We start from the raw sequence: 19348 nt of genomic DNA on the forward strand, positions 1-19348 counted from the left end.
AGCGTCGTCGATTAAATTTTTGACCAATCAACGTTGAGAAATTTCTTTTTCACTCTCATGTTTCTACCCAATCAGGTAATTGTACGCTCTTGGAAGAAAACATATCTAACCTAACCTTCGTTTATTTTTAATATTTATTTATATGAATGTTTTTATTATACTGAGGCCTCTTAATTACCCTTTTCTCTCACGTTCAGTGGTCTAAAGTCTCTAACATAACCTCTGTATTACCTTATCCGCTCTCACTATGTCTGACGATGAAATAAGTTATGTTAAAAAGACGAAAACCATTCATTACGGTTCTCTGGAAGACTCGGAACGAGCCCGCATTGAAGCCGCTGAAGATGACGAGGACTCAAACAACTCAGAAGTTGAGCCGGCTCTTCCGCCGCCTCCCCCAGAAGAGCATAATGAATATCTGGAACTTGAGGAAGCAATGTCTAGGGACAAACAAGCATTACTCGAAGAATTTGAGAGGCGCAAGAAAGCTCGTTCCATTAATGTTTCCACTGACGATGGAGAAGTGAAACGTAACTTAAGACAATTGGGGGAACCTATATGTTTATTTGGGGAGGGGCCTGCAGACAGAAGGAGTCGTTTGAGGGATATTTTAAGTCGGTTGGGGGAAGATTCAGTCATTAGAAGGGAAGCAGAAGAAGAGAGGAAACAGTTTGAAAAAGACCAAGAGCAAACTTGGTACCATGAAGGGCCAGAGTCTTTGATTATTGCAAGATTGTGGATAGCTGAGTATTCTTTACCTAGGGTTAAAGAAAGACTTGCTGAAGCTAAAAGACTACAGGAATTGCCTTCAACAGCAAAAACAGCGAGGTCAGTTTAAAAGTGATTAGAGTTGTGTTCACAGTCATGATCAGGCATATACCAAGTACATTCAGAGAATGTATTGAGTTTCCAAAGCATTCTGAAGAGTTCTTAACTATTCAAACTGCTTTGCCAGATACACTGGGCATATGCCTGGTACCAACTGTGAATGGGTGACTGTTTCATTATTTATTTTTAAAACTAGCCAAATGCATTTTCTGTCCAACTTATTTTTCTGAAAGTAACATTTTGTTTTTACTCTATTTAAAAAAATCTGCACTTTTTACTATTCACAAAATTCTAATGATATATTTTTAATTTGAAACACCCTATACATTATACCACCAAAAACTACTTTCTGGTTTTGTAACAGAAATAACTAATCTCACAGGACACAGGAGGTGCAAAAGAGAATACACCAAATGTCCATATATTCTTCTCAAGTTGGGGACAACAGACCAATATCTTATTGCTCTTTTTCACCTAATTCAAAGCTCCTAGCAACTGCATCCTGGAGTGGCTTATGTAAGGTTTGGTCTGTGCCTGACTGCAAATTACAGCAAACACTTAAAGGTATGATTGTACTTTCCACTAAATATCTGCTCATGATTTCATTATTATCCATATATTCAGGACATACATGTAATGTAGGCGCCATAGTATTTCATCCCAAAGCTACAATCACAAATGAAGATAGTATTTGCAATATGGCTTCTTGTGCAGTTGATGGGTCTGTGAAGCTGTGGGATTTAAAAAGTGAAGAACCTATAGCTGATATTGCAGGTCATATGCCACACCGAGTATCTAGAATTGCCTTTCATCCATCAGGAAGATTTTTAGGCATGATTTTTTTCTTTGTCATTAAGCCTCCCTTGTTATTGCTTTAACTTTAGGTACATGTTGTTTTGACTGTTCCTGGAGATTATGGGATTTACAACAATGTACTGAAGTGCTGCACCAGGAAGGTCATGTGAAACCAGTTTATTGTATATCTTTCCAAACCGACGGATCCGTTTGTGCTTCAGGAGGGCTGGATTCATTTGGACGAGTGTGGGATTTAAGAACAGGTCGTTGTATCATGTTTATGGAGGGCCACTTGAAGTCTATTTATGGCAAGTTTTTTTTCTTCATGACAAGCAACATTTCTGTGAACAGAATATTTTAGGAATTGAGTTTTCTCCCAATGGCTATCACATAGCCACAGCAAGCGAGGATGACACATGCAAAATTTGGGATCTACGAAAACGATCATCTCTTTACACCATTCCTGCTCATAACAATTTAATCTCAGACGTGAAATATCAAAAAGACGAAGGTAGTTATATGGTGACTGCCTCATATGATGGGAAAGTGAAGATATGGCGCAGTAAAACTTGGCAACCATTGAAAACTCTTTCTGGACATGACGGGAAAATCATGTCATGCGACATTTCTCCAGATGATAATTATATCGCCACCAGTTCGTATGATAGAACATTTAAACTGTGGGCACCTGAATATTGAATAAATAAATGTAATTTGAATATATTGTTTTTTAATCCATACCTTATAAACTGGTCGCTAAACGACCAGTGGCCGATTTTAAATAGCCTGCATTGGAAACACTATCCGCTAAATTTCGGCTGGTGGATCCAACAGAAAAGCGGATTATACTGAAAATCACAAACGGGGTACAATGCACGGCTGGAACTGTAGAGGATGACATCCGCATTGGGTGTTAATATCAGGATCTGAGACAGTCTAGGAGTATCAACTTCTCACAGATTATACAAAAAGGATTTGGTTTAATTTTAAAACACTTGCGGTTATTTATAGAAGGAAAATTCCAAAGTGGCGAAACTCACTTCCACCGCCAAATAAGTAAATTATATTTTATTTACTATTTACAAACATACATTAAATATACTTTGCACAGTTAATCCTAATTTGATGTTATATTGCGAATTTGTCTAATAGTCGATACATATTTCGCCGAATATCCCAAACTTTGCACTTGATACTGATCAGAAGGAATTTTCAGCAGTGCTGAAATCTGTCTTAAATTCTCCGATATACTCACTCCCAAATCCTGTAACACATTATTCAGGTAATCTAAAATCAAGCTGATAATCACAAGGCAATGTTCTTATTTAAATTTCATTTTACTTATATCATGCGCCAACTGACGACTAGCAGGCTGACTTAGCGAAGCCATCGATAAAATTTTATCGCAAAAATTATTACAGGTACCCCGCGCCACTATTTGTAGAAAAACCTGTGCCAGTGCACCTTCAGTGTCCGGTGCATCGAAATACTCTTGATCAATAGATTTAAGAGCACAGGCTAAAGCTGGATTTTCTTTGAACAAAAATGGTTCAAGGTGCTGAGGCAATTCCATTAAATATTGACCAATCTAGAGCAAAATTAATCTTATAAGTACTGCAGGAAACTTGCCAAACCCTAATAAATAATTACTTGTGTAATATATTCCTGTGGTGAAAAACTGTAATCGGGCATATCTGTATTATTATGTAGACTAGATCCATCAAACTGAGTCCAAGTATCTGCTGTTGAAACTGTATCTAGATGTGTGGAAATTGGAGCAAACACCAGTTGATAAGTGGTATGATGGATATCCGTGCAAAGCTTATTAAATTCCTTGGTAACATAATCCAAAAGCGACAGTTGTGTGCCTTCTGTTACGCATTTTATTAAGGATTCATACTCTTTTAAACTCTCTTTATCCAGCAGTAAATTCTTAAATTTTACTAAACCAGTGGATTTGTTCAATTCCAAAACTATGAGAGTTAATTCTTTTTCCAGCTGCTGGACCTTGAGGAGCACCTCTCCCGAGTATTGCAGAAGGGAAAAACAAAGTTGAAACGTGTTCCAGTTTTCCTTTAAACGTTTGGAGCGGTCAATTTGTCGTAATGCCACTCTTAAACCATAAAATTATTCAAGCAAGAAACAACAATCAATATTAAGATGTTCATACCTGTAAAGTCCTGCATAACTAGAAAAATATGCCCTTAAGGCAATTAACAATCCGCAAACACCACAATTTTCAGTCAATTGCTGACACCTTTTTTTGGCTTGCAAAGCATAATCCAAGATCTGATTTACGCTAAGGCCCAGGGACTGGATTGTGTCTGGAAGCTCCTCTTTCATACAATTCAACGAGTTTAACTGTTTTATCAAATTTGTCTGCTCATATGTGGAGTATTTGCAGACATACACCACCATGTGATCATAAATTGCTTTCAACAATTGCTCAACCTTCTTTTCTGAAATTTATTATACAATAACATCCCCTTATTAGGCAATGAATTTTACCTTCATTGGAAGTCTGTTTAATAACATTAAACATATTTTCAGCAAATTGTTTTGTAACTTGCTTAACATCTTGTAAAAGTGACAGTTTATCAGGCACCTGTTTTAAAGCTGCATCAATGCATTCATTTAAGGAAGGATCTAAAGAACCCAGGACATCTATGTAAATCCCTATTAAAGTGTTAGTGGCATTTTCAGTACTAAACACTTGATTGAACCATTTGGTCTGTGTATGCCAATTAGAGACCAAAATATTGCAGTAGTTACAAAGCAATTGGGTGATGGTTTCATCCTGTTCAGTCTCAAGCAGGCTTCGCCATTTTTTCACTAAAACATCTCTGTGGCAATTATGGTAATATTTCATCAATTCAGGGACTCTTCTGATGCATGAAAAGATGTAAACAAATTTGGCAGATTGGTCTGAAAGGAAATTTTACTTATCATTAAATGAACACAGTTTAGGAAATACTTACCTGTATCTGAAGACGTGAAGGCTTGAACTATCACAGGACTAGCAATTGCTTCCAAGCGATTTTTTAACCCTTCCAATTGTAGCTTTCTATCCTCATAATCAGCCACATTTACCAGTAGTTTTAAGGAATTTTGCATTCCCAGGATTTTGTTTGAAATTGCTTCTATGTTCTTTGAGTCAAATATTTCTTCCAAATCATTTACTAAAATATTCTTATTGCAAAAATTGTGCTAAAAACCATTGAAACAAAACCTAATATTGTCCAATTGTCGCTCTCATGCAAGCCTTGCTTTGCTACTGTTAGTTTATTTTTCATTTTATCTAACTTCTCAATAGCATTGATACTCTTTTTTGTATCTTGCTCTATCTGAATAATTTCTTGCTTCACCTGCCCCATTTTCTCCTTTAAAACCAGAGCTTCCTGTTGTAGTAATTTGGCATCACGAATAATTTTTGGAAGAGATGCTAAAACCTGTTGACTGCTGTTTTCTAGAGAATTGTTCACTTGCTGGACATACAACTGAAGCTTCATCACTAGACCCATAGTGTAGTTGGCCTGCAATAAAGCTTGTTGTGTGTGTAAATACTTTAAAAATGAGAATTTACTTACGTCCTTTTTATCCTGTGTCTCTCCAGTTTTTAGGGTTTCGTTCACCCATTCTTTAATTTCGAAGTTGTCGTTTGAAAATGAACTAATGTCCTAGTAAGAGAAAAGTGGATGTTTTTCATTATTTGCTTCGGGAAAATGAAAAAATATTTAAAATAATGAAAATTTACCATTTTTGATGACGTTTTCGGCTCTAGTGTTTTGGCCTAAACGAAGGGGAGCGGGGCATATGCTTCCAACGTTGCCAAATAAGCAATTGATTTTAAGTAATTTCCTCTCCTTTTGGCAGCGTTTATTATTTTATTTTGAGATTTATTACTTTCCCCAAATATCGTGAATCTAAATTCAGAATGCGAATAAACTCCTTTTTTTGAAAATTGTAACGGTTAAAAAAAACATCTGGCAATAACGCATGTATTTGTCAGCTTCAAATTTGCCGTGTATTTATAACCTCAAATATGAAAATAAATTTAACAAACAAGTTCAGATATACTGAAGATATCTAGGAAAAAACTAAATTTACATTAAATTCATAGAAATTTACGTTAAAGAACTACAGTTTCGTTAGTATTTTAATCAAATTACCCGAAATGGAAACTCCGGAAACTATAATAAATACGGAAATCGAAAAACTCTCAATCCCAATTTTGGAAAGCATTTCCTCCGAAGAGATCCAGAAATTCCATCCCTATCATCAAAGATACTTCACAAACTGGTATTGCACTACATACAACACAGAATCAGAAAACCACGACATTATATTTCGAATCCACACAAATAAGTTAATCCTTATATCAATTGCCAAAGGCCATGATATCATTCGTCAAAAGAAAATCATAGAAAAAGTGGACTTTAGTGTTAATGGAAAGGACATGTCGGATATCAGTATATCAGGAAAGAAAAAGGCTGGCGCAAAGAAGCTTGCCAAAGACTCAGTGTTATGTTATATTAAGTGTAAAGACGATGACAAAAAATACCCTGTGAATACATGTATCTCTGCCTCGTTAATTGAAGTGAACCATCTTATAAATAAAAATCCCCAGCTGCTGGTAACAGATTATCAAAAATTGGGATACATTGCAGTTTTGAACCCTGAAAGATTCAGATCAAATGCAAATTTCATTGATAAATTGATTTCTAATTTAAAATTGCTTTCTGAGGATGAATATGAAAGTTATTTGAAATCCAAAGGTGCTTGATAATTCATAAGATAAAAATTTGTTATATTTTTTATATTGGCAGAAGGGAGAGGAATAATGAAATAGATATATCATTGATTGAATTTTTATTTCACTAACAATCAAGTATCATAGTAAATGAAGGTATTTAGCCATTGAAATTTTCAATATTTTATGAAGTAAAATTGTGTCTTCAATAAAGGTAAACACTCTGTAATTGCATATTGGAATAAAATACCAACAACTATGAATTAAAATAAGTCATTTAACAAAAAAAAACTTTTTTGCAACTATACATACTACCAGCTATATAGCTTTCTAATCATTCTAAAATTTAATACACTTTAATGTAAAGTACCATAAAATATCCAATTGCCATAAACGATCTTTGTGACTACTCCTAAAATTACAAAAATATCTATATAATTTGAGCTCTAAATGTACTTCAACTAACACCACATAAAATACTTAAAATGTGATATAACAATAGTTACATCACAATAGTACTTCACTGCACTTTAAACCAACTAAGTAAACCTTAAACCAAGATTATCATTAACGCGACAACTAAAATTGCCTAAAACCTCGTAATGCATCTACTCTGCAGAAGTTTAACACATATAACAATCTTGTCAGATAATACTTAATAATTGTACTTACTTCATATCAAATCATCTCCTACTTTAACAAAGTTATGGGCTAACAATTCCTCGGCAGACGCACGCTCTTTGGGGTTATGTTTGAAACACAAATCTAGGAAATCAAGTCCTTCATCTATCATGTCTTCTGGAGGGTCTGGACTCTGCCCCATGCCCACTTTGAACATGATTTGATAGTTTGAATCATACTGAGCCCAAGGACGCTACAAAAAAATCTCTATTATTAAGTGAAATGGCCAGTGGTATTTACACCGACCTTTGCAGAGGCCATTTCGATCACCACACATCCGACTGACCAAATATCAGCCGCCCGACCATGTCCTTCGTTCATGTTTTTGGTAAATACTTCCGGGGCCATGTATGCTGTAATAAATAAATATATAGTGAGTCGAACTAAATTAGTTTGTTATGTATTAGGTCTGAGTCAAATGGAGAAGTACAGAATCGGTTACCTGAGTAAAAAATATCAAAATTTTCAACAAAATGTTAAGAGATACATCAATTTTCAGAAACTATACGAGTTTTTCATGAAATACTCCCCCATTAGATCGACTCTGTATCTCTAGATAGTCTAGAATCCTAATGCAACTTTTAAACATTTTCAAAAGATTACCAACCCTGAGTTCCAACAAAACCCTGCAATTCTCCGGGCATTGTCGAGTTACTTTTAATCTTAGCGGCACATCCAAAATCACCAATTTTTAGACAATTTCCTTCAAGGGTGAGGAAAATATTTGCCGGCTTAATGTCTCTATGGACTATGCCATGTTCGTGCAGGCAAGCTACGCCACTCAACAACTGAAATGTATATTTCCGTACTAGCAGCTCGGGCAAACCATTTTCTGTGGCAATAATGAGGTTCTCTAAAGTGCCTTCAGCACAGAATTCCATGAATAATAGCATTTTATCCTAATAAAAGGTCGATTTTCATCAAGCAAAAGTTTAAGAATGATATGGAGTCTTACTATATAAACCTCAACGCCATAGTATTTCACCAAATTTTTATGAGTAATGCCTTCCAGTATTTTCATTTCGTCTGAAACCCGTTTTATAGTAACCGCATCGTTGTGTTGAAGGGGTATTTCCTTTACTGCCATCATTTCCCCTGTTTTGTTATTCACGGCTGTATAAACCTTGCCAAAACGGCCTTGGCCTAAAATAATAAATCGAAATCGAATCAATGTATTATCAGAGGGGAACAAAAAATACATGATGGAAACTTTTTGTACTATACGCCATTGGGAATTTCTCGAAATGTTTTGTTATATATTTGTTATTACCGATTTTAATTCCTCTTTGCCACGAAAATGTAACATTGCGCCTTCTAACATGGCTTTTTTTTTCTGTATTAAACTGAAGGATTTTGCCAATAAGATTGTCTCTATGTAGTTGCTCGTCAACTTTATTTTCCAGAGCTTCTATAGCCTCTTGCACCCGTTCTCCATACGACCTTGGCGGCAGCTTTATCCTTACCAAACTAGAATTTTTTTCGTCTTTTTTCAATCTGAAAATAATAGAAATTAATTAATTACCTAGAAAAACAAACACCCAATTTAATATTCTGCATTTACTCTTTCTAAATTATAATAGGGAACAAATAACTTACGTGGGGCTTGAAGTAAAACTACTGTTTATGTTGTCTAAAGAGTCACCACTAGGCGATTGTTGTTCCACACTGGTTTTTCTGCTGGGTCCCGATCTTTGGCTTTTATACGTGGGTCTCGGACTAGGAGATGAGCCCCTGGATTTCGATCTTATGTGTTCCAAAGACATTCTGGGAGAAGCAGAATGTGAATAGAAGCCACTTTCGGGTGTCGAAGGAGCGGTTGTGCCTGTCGATATGTATAATTTTGTCAGAGAACATTTGAAATTTTCAAGGAATTAAACGTATATAACATATATAAAAAGGGCAGAAATGAGGATCAACTAATAATTTTCCTACAAAGTTTAAAACAATATTTTTGAATTTAAAGAACACTTTTTTGCTTTACATTTTTTGCATTATGTTAATATCGTTTAGCTGAATTTTCTCCTCCGGAATTTCTGCTTCGTATCTCTAAACTAATCTGAGTTTTTCAAATATTAAAGGGACTATTTTATTGAGATTTGATTAATTGAGATTCCTAAACATATTTTCGAAGTACGGCTTTGTACACAAAAATTCTGCAATCACTCAAGTTACCTATTAAATGAGATATACATTCGTCCATACTCTTCTTCAGATCCTCGAACTCTTCTTCTGTTAAATGCTTTGTATTGGCTGGCTCACACACCGTAAGTAGAAATTCCATTCCTTGATTGGCCCATCTAGGCCTCATCCCTGAATCAAACATTAAATACAATATAGCAACTTTTTTTCAATATTTGATATCAAAATACCTCTACCCCTTTCGCACCTTTCCGTCACGAATAACATCCACAACTTGGCAAATTGGACCATGCTATAAACCAGTCTGGATCGAAATTCCTCGGGCAAACCGTCAGTCATTTCTTTATAAAACTGAAAAATTCTTAGTTATTTCATTTTTGTTTTGAATTAAATAGAGATTTACCTCGAAACCGAACCGATAAATCTGCATTAAAATCTCTCTAATCCGACTGCATAAAGCGTGCCTGTCAGCCTCATCGAAAGCGTCTATTGTAGTATAATCGAAAAAGCTTTGTACTTTGGCTATTGCCTTAGGTATTATACATTTAAATGCTACCACAGAATTCTGTAATTTTGTTTAAAATGTATTAGTATTAAACCCATTATTCAAGTACCTTTAAAAACACTGAGCTTTCGAAACTAATGTGCTTGTTACATGTTGATTTGAACATTTTTACGAAGGCCATTGTTTTCATGCTCATCTCCCGTTCATCGTTAAATAAGCTTTGTAACTCCCTGCAGACGTTGAACATCGTTTGTCTGCAAACAAACACCTTTTGACAACGCTTCAATCAGGTAACAAAACTTACTTCAAAGTATTCACATCTTCTTTGCTAATTTCATGCGAAAACTCGTCGATTTTTTCCAACAGTCTCAAAGCGCTTCGGTCCAATATACTTCCAAGAATATTTGCGTATTTGTTGCTTAGTAATTCGTTTCCGCTTTCAATGTACTTAACGATGGTTCTAGAGAAAATAAATTCTTCTTCTAGAAGGTTTTTTTGGAAGGTGTTGTGATGAAACAACACCCATTGTTCAAGATAATCGAGGTAGTCTTTGAAAACTTTGGTCATGCATTTTTCAAAGGTGCCAAGGATATCGCTATTACATTCGGGGAGAGCGTCCGTCCCGGATTTTACTGCCGCTATGTATTTGTCGATGCGCTCTCGTTCTGTTGCTGCTATTCTTAAACCTGTAAAAGGCATTTTGTAGCTGGGTCACGTTCTTCTCTAACATTATTAAACTTCTGAAAAACTCACCCTCTTTCAACTCTCGCATAAGCTGCCTCACACTGAGCGGAGATGGATTCTCTGGTTTTTGTTCCAACCTCATTTGCAAGTATTCCTTGATCACCTCCAGTGGCACACTGACTAGAAACAAAAACATTGACCGATATGAAGGCAAGTCCAAATTCTTGGCCTCAGGACTCCAACTGCCAAATCGAATCAGCTCCTCTTCTTGAGAGTCACAAACCACCTTTGAAAATATCTCCATGCTTTTAGGTTTATCCAAGGTAAGCTCTACCTTGTGCAGCACATTATTATGAAGCGCCTCCAAAAAGGTCAGACTTTTGTATAATGCCCTGGTTTTTAAAATGTTCTCGATATATCTTCGATAAGGAGAAATGTTATTATGGTCTTTCTTCGAGATTAACAGTGCCAAAGGCACTATGTTGTATTTGTCGTTTTTGATCAAAGCACTTGCGTCGCTTATCGACGACCCGACACTGTTATTGCTATCAGAAGATGAGCCTGACGACACGTCATCTGAAATTACAGTCCAGTTCCCTGATTTAGATTCCAGACATAGGACTAAACGAGCAAGGATGTTGAGTTTCAGTCTTTGCATTGCCGTCATGTTGAACCATAAACTTATGGCTTTTACCTATAAGCAAAGAAATACAGAGTGCTGAAAATCGTTTCTCTCAAATTTAAAATTGATTTTATTGTACGTACCCTAGACACAAACTCCGGACTATTGTATAACGGGTAGAGTTCTGCAAAAGCTTTCGATGACGGAAACAACGACTCTGCGTCCTCAAGTCGTTTCATCAAGCCCTCAATTTCCCTCAAAGCTTCGTTTTGAGCTTCCATACAAGAATAACAGTAAATAGAATTGCAGCCAGGGCAATCGTCTTCAACGCCACTATCGCTATTTTGCGAACTGTATTTTCTACTATGTCTAAAAGGTTTCGTTCATGCCACCCATAAATTACACAATCGTCAGAACTGACCTTTTAAACCTATAATTCATGATATTTTGTAACAAGGGTTCAACAGTTTCTCGAGCGGAGCAGAGATATTCATCCTCTTCGATTGGGGTGCGATCAGCATGGTATGCTTGCAATTCTAACCATATTAGATCCTTTAGCTCCGTTTGCCACAAAGATTCTTCCCTACTCATCTTTAAAAAAAATTTCAGTAAATCGGTGAACGCTGTTGAGTTATGGACACTAAAGCTATTAAAGTCGACAAAAACTCAATCAATATTATAACTAAGATAAAGCTTTATATTTATTATATTTAGGTTTAAAGTGGAGGATAGACACTATTTATGAGATTTAAAGTGATGTTGACGGGTTTAATGTCCTCTTAGTGGGGTCGTATGGTTTACATATAGGGATGATAGAAAATGGTATAGTAGTGCGGCTTGGGCTTGCTTTCCGAGTGATCTTAGCAGATAATAGATCATATAAAACTATATAATCGTGTTATTTTCTAAAGCCGATATCCTACAGGTTATGGGCCCAGGATACATCGCGTATAGCTAATTACCGTGTTTAACTTTTTTTTTTCTCTTTCGTTTCTTCTTTATTATATAGTGACAATGGAAAATTTAAGTCAAAAGAAACATTAAACCTTTTGATGGTGATAGATATGGTGTGTGGAAATTTAGACTAAGAGCATTGTTAAGTGAACTTAATGTACTAAAAGTGATTGACGAAGTGACTCCGGAACCACTGACCGATGAATGGACTAAAGCCGATTGTATCGCTAAAAACGCTATTGTGAAATATTTATCGGATTCTTTTCTCAGTTTCGTAAAACCCGAGAATAGTGCAAAAGACATTCTGTGTGACTTGGATGCTGTTTACGAACGGAAAAGTGTCGTCACCCGATTGGCTCTTAAAAAGAAATTACTGCAATTAAAGATTCAAGGCAATACACGGCTAATTAAACACTTCAAAACTTTTAAAGATTTAATTTCAGAATTATCAGCAGCAGGCATAAAATTAGAGGAGACAGATAAGGTATCCTACTTATTGCTAACTCTTCCAAAATCATACGATGGCGTAATAACTGCATTAGAGACATTATCGGAAGATAATCTGACACTAGCTTTCGTAAAAACAAGACTCCTGGACCATGAAGTCAAAATATCAAGTGAAAATAGGGATACCAGTGGAAAAGTTCTTAATGTTAACGTCAAAGACGTAACAAAAGGGAACTTTTGCCCAAAGAAGATATACTACCAAGGGCGACACAAAAATAAGCAGTTTAAAACCCAAAAGAATACTTTTGATAGTAGATGTTATCATTGTGGCCGAAAAGGTCACATTAGGAAGAACTGTTATTATTATAAAAGGATCTCGAAATACCAAAATATGGACAGAAGCAGAACAGTTCAGAATATACAATTATCCCAGCCATCGGCATCAAATACGGATAACACAACTGGTTTTGCTTTCATGGCTGGAGATTTTCAAAGAAAGGATGAAAAAGGATTAACGTTTCTACTAGATTCTGGAGCATCTGGCTATCTTGTAAACAGAGATGACTTGTTTGACAATTTTGTCCAGTTACAAGTGCCTATAAAAATTTCTGTAGCAAAAAATGGAACTTATATAAGTGCGACCAAAAGGGGTACAATTAAGGTGATCAGTAACATGGGTGTTCAAGGTATCCTGGACAATGTATTTCATTGTCCAGATGTTCTGCACAATTTGCTTTCCGTACGGAGAATGCAAGAATCTGGAATGACTATTACTTTTAATCAAAAGGGTGTAACTATAAACAAAGGTGGTAATACCATAATAAGGAGTAAGTCTTTGAACAATTTAATTGGCGTTGAGTTTATGGTCAATACTAATGCAATAAATGCTATTGCTCAAGCAAATTGCAGTTCAAATCTACATAATTATAAACTGTGGCATGAACGTTTAGGCCATATTGGAAAATATAAATTTTTAGAATTGAAAAACAAACAAATGGTCGAAGATATCTGTCAAATCGATCAAATTATACCAAATGACAATAGTTTATGTGAAGCGTGCATAAATGGCAAACAAGCACGTCTACCATTTCAAAAGGCAAAAGATAAAAGTCATGTAAAACGACCATTCATACGACGTTCATACGGATGTCTGCGGTCCAATCACTCCTACAACGGTTAATAAGAAAAATTATTTTGTTCTTTTCGTTGATCAATATACACATTATTGTGTTACATATTTAATTACACGAAAATCAGATGTATTTTCAATGTTTCGAGACTATGTTGCAAAAAGCGAAGTACATTTTAACTTAAAATTGAGTAATTTATATTGTGACAATGGAAGGGAATATTTATCCCTTGAAATGAAAGAGTATTGTGTACAAAAAGGCATTAGTTATCATTTGACAGTTCTACGAACCCCACAATTAAATGGTGTATCAGAACGTATGGTCAGGACAATAACTGAAAGGGCTCGCGCAATGATATTCGGTGCCAAGTTAAGCAAGACATTTTGGGGGGAAGCAGTTCTAACTGCAACATTCTTAATTAACTTAACACCTACTAAAGCTTTAAAACAATTCAAAACACCATATGAATTGTGGCATGGCAAAAGGCCGCAAATAAAATATTTAAAGGTTTTCGGTTCTACTGTTTATGTACATAACAAAACCAGAAAAACAAAATTTGAAGAGAAATCCTTGAAAGGTATTCTGGTTGGATATGAACCAAATGGTTACAAAGTGTGGGCCGTGGAAACTGAAAATTTTACTATAGCGAGGGATGTTATTGTGGATGAAACAAATTTTCTAGTCACAAGACCTCTTGGTAAATCTGAAGGGGTTAATTTGGAAACCTCTAATATGGGCAGTAGTAAAGCTGACTCGAAATCTGATAGTATTAAATCAGATATATTAGAATTCAGGTTAGGGGCAAAACCTAATAAAATGGTTAAATTAGGTGAAGATACTGATAAATCAGGTAAAGAAACTGATAAATCTGTAATTGAAACAGATAATTCGAACAATAATAAATCTGTCGTTGAAGCAGATAAACCCTCTGAGCCTTTATTTTTACCTGGAAATACTCATTACAAATTGTCGTTGTCTTCTGAACCCAGAAGGAGTGATAGGATTAAAGATCTCCCACCTATTTCTAACAACGAAGATAGTCTCTTAAATGATTGTCTTTTGTGTGCTCAGTCTATAATGTGTAAAATTCCTACTTCATATCAAGACATTGAAAGTTGTGATGATAAAATTAAGTGGGAACAAGCAATTCAAGATGAACTAAATTCACTTTTAATTAATAATACTTAGTCTATAGTATCAAAATCTGACAATAAAAACATAGTCGACTGTAAATGGGTATTTACTCTTAAGAATTACGAATTTGGAAACCCATCAAAATACAAAGCTCGACTTGTGGCTCGAGGTTTTAGTCAGGAATATTTAAAAGATTATAATGAGACATTTTCACCAGTTGCAAGAATTTCAAGCTTAAGGTTCATCATTGCTTTTTCAAATCAGTTTAATCTTTTAATCCATCATATGGATATAAAAACTGCTTTTCTCAATGGAGAACTAAAAGAAGAAATTTATATGAAAATTTCCGAAGGTGTCACGAGTGAGCCTAACCAAGTATGTAAATTAAATAAGGCTCTATATGGATTAAAACAATCTGCAAGATGTTGGTTCGAAGTCTTTGAAAGGACTCTTAAAGAAAAGGGTTTTAAAAATTCCCTAGTTGATCGTTGCATTTATATTTTAGATAATAAAGATATTTCTAAAAATATCTATGTTGTACTTTACGTGGATGATGTTGTCATTGCCACAGCTAATAATGAAATAATGCAAAACTTTAAAAACTATTTAGCAAATAAATTTCATATGGTAGATTTAAAAGACATTAAGCTGTTCTTAGGTATTAAAATTGAAAGAACAGATAATATGATAACTTTGAGTTAATCTGCGTACATAAAAACAATTTTAAACAAATTTAAAATGTATGATTGCAAACCTGCTAGTACACCTATACCAAGTAAATTAAATTATACAGCATTAAATTCTGAAGTAAAATATGATAGCCCTTGTCGAAGCCTCATCGGCTGTTTAATGTATGTGATGTTGTGTACTCGACCTGATCTAAGCACAGCTGTTAATATTTTGAGTAGATATCAAAATAAAAATAATAAAGAACTCTGGCAAAGTTTAAAAGGAATTCTTAGGTATTTTAAGGCTTCAATGGATTTAAAGTTACCTTACAGCCGAGGAAATTTTGATAATATTTTGTGTGGTTATGTTGACTCCGATTGGGGGGATGATGATGACAAAGACAGGAAAAGTACAACCGGTTATTTATTTAAACTATTTGATCATAGTGTAATATGTTGGAATACTAGAAGACAGAGTTCAGTAGCAGCTTCGTCTACTGAAGCTGAATACATGGCTCTATTTGAAGCTGTCAAAGAGGCACTTTGGTTAAAGTCATTAGCAACCAGTATTAACTTAAATATTATTGAGCCAATTTTAATTTATGAAGATAATAATGGTTGTATTAGTATTGCAAATAATCCAACTGGTCACAAAAGATCAAAGCACATAAGTGTAAAGTACCATTTCTCTCGAGAACAGATAGAAAAAGGTGTAATAAAACTGGAATATCTTTCCACAGATAACCAGATAGCAGACATATTGACTAAACCACTACCAACAGTCAAATTTCAAAGGCTCAGAGAAGAACTAGGTCTAGTAGATTTTAATAACTAAATGGCTGGATTAGGTTTTTCTGGGTTTTCCCTAATCTTTTACAACGAATGTTGGGCCATTACTGTAACTTTTCCCAGAAAACACAAGGAAAGTTTGACTATTAATCATACTACTATACCATCAGTACATATTAAGGATAGATCTATTTTGTTATATAGTTTATTTTAGTTATAAAACTATTAAAAAAAAAAAAGATTGAATTTTTGAGGGGGCGTGTTGAGTTATGGACACTAAAGCTATTAAAGTCGACAAAAACTCAATCAATATTATAACTAAAATAAAGCTTTAGATTTATTATATTTAGGTTTAAAGTGGAGAATAGACACTATTTATGAGATTTAAGGTGATGTTGACGGGTTTAATGTCCCCTTAGTGGGGTCGTATGGTTTACATATAGGGATGATAGAAAATGGTATAGTAGTGCGTCTTGGGCTTGCTTTCCGAGTGGTCTTAGCAGATAATAGATCATATAAAACTATATAATCGTGTTATTTTCTAAAGCCGATATCCTACAAACGCAAACATTCAATGGTAATAAAAATACTAACTCCTCTTCTAGGATTCTTTTCCTCCTTTCCAACCCCCATCCTAATCAACATACTTAAAGTCCGAAAAAAATCAACACGACTTTGAGGACATTCCACAGTTGCAACCTCCTTATTTATACCTTGCTCTTCATCCTCAATTTTGCCCTCGATTTGTTTGTGGCAAGGCAAAGTTCGACCCATTAAACACATGAACCTGCAGAATTCTATTTTAAGTACTCAAACTGTTGACAATTTTTAAGTTTTACCTTTTGCAACTTTCAATTGAATAGCTAGGCGTTTTGGGCCCCCCACCATGGTGCCACCCACCAGGTTTGCGGGGAGGCACCGCAGCCGCTTGGGCGCTTGCTATATCCAGTTTTAAGTCTCTTTCGGAACCTCGTAGGAGTTTTAAATGGCGTTTGTTAGTCCTTTTGCTTCCACCTAGGATGAAAAAATTGGAATAATAAGAATAGGGAAAAAATGCTTCTTCACTGTGAAATAACTTTATCCTGATTTAAAAAGAGGAAGATAATTAATGTTGTGACTCTTCCGCTTTTCTATAAATCAATAATACCAAATTACTGAAGAGCAAGCGCCAGGCTCATGTTTAAATATTAACCACGGCATTTCTAAATTGAGCTTTAAATTGAGAAAGGACACACTATTAATAGCAAAAGCTTTCAGTCCGCTTTATTATGAATTCAAGTTTCATTATTGATTTTTTTAAATTTAAGAACGCCTGTAAATTATAACTGAAACCGTGTAAGGAATTAGTATCATTGCAGCTTACCTTGTTCTGAATCTGATTTATCAGTATTAGCTATGAATTCATCATACATTGAACTTTCTGTATTTCTTCGCACTAATGGACTTCGTCCCTTTTGGCCTCTTGATGGGGCCATGTCGGACCTGAATAATAGCCCTATGTGAAAATGGCACCAAATGTACCTTTATTCTACATTATTAAGTTCGATTTTTTAATTCCAAATTTAGGAAACTTGTCTATAATGGTATTGCCTTTGCAACTTCCATTACAAGCAAATAGAAATTATATGTAAGTATAAAGATAACCAACAGGCTATTATTAATTCAATATAATGATACACTAGTAATGGGTAAGTAAAGTCCCTTGCTCTTCTAATATAATAATTGAGACATTAAGCTTTTAACGCAGGTGACGAGTGTATCAAAAAATTCCAGGTCAAGAATGATTCAAAACAAATTTTGTTTACTGGCATATACGTCATATTGCATGCGTAGCGTAGTCAAGTTCAGTTTTACATTGGACTTTCACACTGACTCATTTCCCTCATAAATAATTACTTTTTTTTTCCCACATCACTCTCTCTGACCAGCAATTTTTGATATGCCCTTTATTTAAGTATAAATCCTTATCCAAGCCAAGTATTATTGGAGAAATTAAATATCTTTCTTTTAAAAAGTTCTGCCAGTACACATTCAGTATGAGATAGCTTTGGAATAAAGAATTAGGTATTATACAAAATTTATCTGTTCCCGAGAAACTCTTGGGAACAGATAAATTAAATCTTCGATTCTTATCAGTCTTTACTAGTTATGTAACTACCAACTACATGGTGGTAGCCCAACTTCAAGGAACATTTAAATACAGGTCATATAGTGCATGTGTGTGGCTTCCAGTATGATTTTTAAGCTTATAAGAGTACTGTTGATAATTTTTTCCCTTGCCTTGATGATCCCTACATTGGCCTTCAATCAGAAGAGTTTGTGGCAGTTGTTTTGGGCCTTGTCTAAAGCATTCAAATTTGTGTCATCAGGCAATATTGGGAAAGCTGTAGAATTATAGCTTTAAGGATCTAACGATATATGGTGAATCACAGTTAATGAGGTTTTAAAGAGTCTGCAGATGATGGTAGGGTTAATATATGTATTTTACAGAGAGTTTTGGGAGTTCTAGTTTCTTCTATATGCATGTTAATGATTTCCTTTTTTTAAAGTTTATGTTAACTACATCACTGAGTTGATATCAACATGTAATCTCTGTACTATTCTTGAACTTAAAATTTCAAATGTATACAACTAAGAGACAGCAGATAGTTGGGTAAGTGATTGACAAAGGTTGAGTAACTTTATGAAAAAAAACCAAAGGAGGATAGTTAAAAGAAGGTTATAAAACATTCAAGTTTCAATGGTAAGTTCTCGACAAAGGAATACTTATTTATTTGTCTGCGTTTGCTAAGAGTTTCTGAATGATCTTACCCTGAATATCTTTGTTTTTTTTCTCGAGTCTTCCTGGATATTTTCGTTCTAGGAGGCGTTTTTCCATAAATGTCCCATACACTGATATCTTCATTTGGACTTAGATCTTCCTCCATGGCAGTTTTTTTTTATTTTTTACAAGTTATGATGATTACATACATTTTAGCTGAATTGTGCTGGTAATGAAGGGTTGGGAAAAATTACGAAATTTACCACTTGAAGATCGATACCTTGTTTTTGCAATTTAGATAATATGAATGTATTTACAAATGACACTAACACTTTTTTACTTTTGAAATTATGGAGATTAATCACCAATATTGGAGATAAGCCGATTTCCATTAAAAAAGTTTTCCACGAATTCAGACTTTCCACATTTGCAACCAAAACAAAACAAAAAACAAACTTCAA

The 19348-nt window shown here is 34.8% G+C and overlaps 4 protein-coding genes across 5 annotated transcripts; 2 read left to right on the plus strand and 2 right to left on the minus strand.

The window, feature by feature from the left end:
• The first annotated feature begins 198 nt into the window (after positions 1-198).
• On the plus strand, positions 199-2340 carry U4-U6-60K (U4-U6 small nuclear riboprotein factor 60K). The gene is made up of 5 exons (XM_066399636.1): positions 199-828; positions 1211-1392; positions 1453-1659; positions 1713-1931; positions 1985-2340. The coding sequence occupies exons 1-5, from the start codon at positions 248-250 to the stop codon at positions 2320-2322; spliced, it is 1527 nt and encodes a 508-aa protein (XP_066255733.1). The 5' UTR covers positions 199-247; the 3' UTR covers positions 2323-2340.
• Positions 2341-2671: 331 nt separating this feature from the next.
• On the minus strand, positions 2672-5469 carry Cog7 (conserved oligomeric Golgi complex subunit 7). Its single transcript, XM_066392593.1, has 9 exons — positions 5378-5469; positions 5211-5300; positions 4853-5156; positions 4602-4802; positions 4132-4548; positions 3794-4082; positions 3274-3736; positions 2965-3211; positions 2672-2910 (listed from the first exon to the last, which is right to left on the minus strand). The coding sequence occupies exons 1-9, from the start codon at positions 5378-5380 to the stop codon at positions 2741-2743; spliced, it is 2184 nt and encodes a 727-aa protein (XP_066248690.1). The 5' UTR covers positions 5381-5469; the 3' UTR covers positions 2672-2740.
• Positions 5470-5761: 292 nt separating this feature from the next.
• On the plus strand, positions 5762-6603 carry LOC136415265 (protein Abitram). Its single transcript, XM_066399786.1, has one exon. The coding sequence runs from the start codon at positions 5798-5800 to the stop codon at positions 6404-6406; it is 609 nt and encodes a 202-aa protein (XP_066255883.1). The 5' UTR covers positions 5762-5797; the 3' UTR covers positions 6407-6603.
• Positions 6604-6745: 142 nt separating this feature from the next.
• Positions 6746-19313, minus strand: Mekk1 (mitogen-activated protein kinase kinase kinase 4). Of its 2 annotated transcripts, none has more exons than XM_066399503.1 (18): positions 18938-19313; positions 17490-17608; positions 16966-17140; positions 16721-16913; positions 11426-11595; positions 11148-11373; positions 10452-11076; positions 10003-10384; positions 9808-9952; positions 9597-9758; positions 9424-9544; positions 9227-9364; positions 8651-8876; positions 8325-8548; positions 8010-8197; positions 7662-7953; positions 7301-7407; positions 6746-7247 (listed from the first exon to the last, which is right to left on the minus strand). In XM_066399503.1, exons 1-18 carry the CDS (start codon positions 19051-19053, stop codon positions 7047-7049), a joined length of 3810 nt encoding a protein of 1269 aa, XP_066255600.1. In that variant the 5' UTR covers positions 19054-19313; the 3' UTR covers positions 6746-7046. The 2 variants fall into 2 exon arrangements, with proteins under 2 accessions (XP_066255600.1, XP_066255609.1); XM_066399512.1 differs by having other exon boundaries at positions 8651-8872; positions 9223-9364.
• Between the last annotated feature and the right edge of the window lie 35 nt (positions 19314-19348).

The sequence above is a fragment of the Euwallacea similis genome, chromosome 1 (genome assembly GCF_039881205.1).
Source record: "Euwallacea similis isolate ESF13 chromosome 1, ESF131.1, whole genome shotgun sequence".
NCBI lineage: Eukaryota > Metazoa > Arthropoda > Insecta > Coleoptera > Curculionidae > Euwallacea > Euwallacea similis.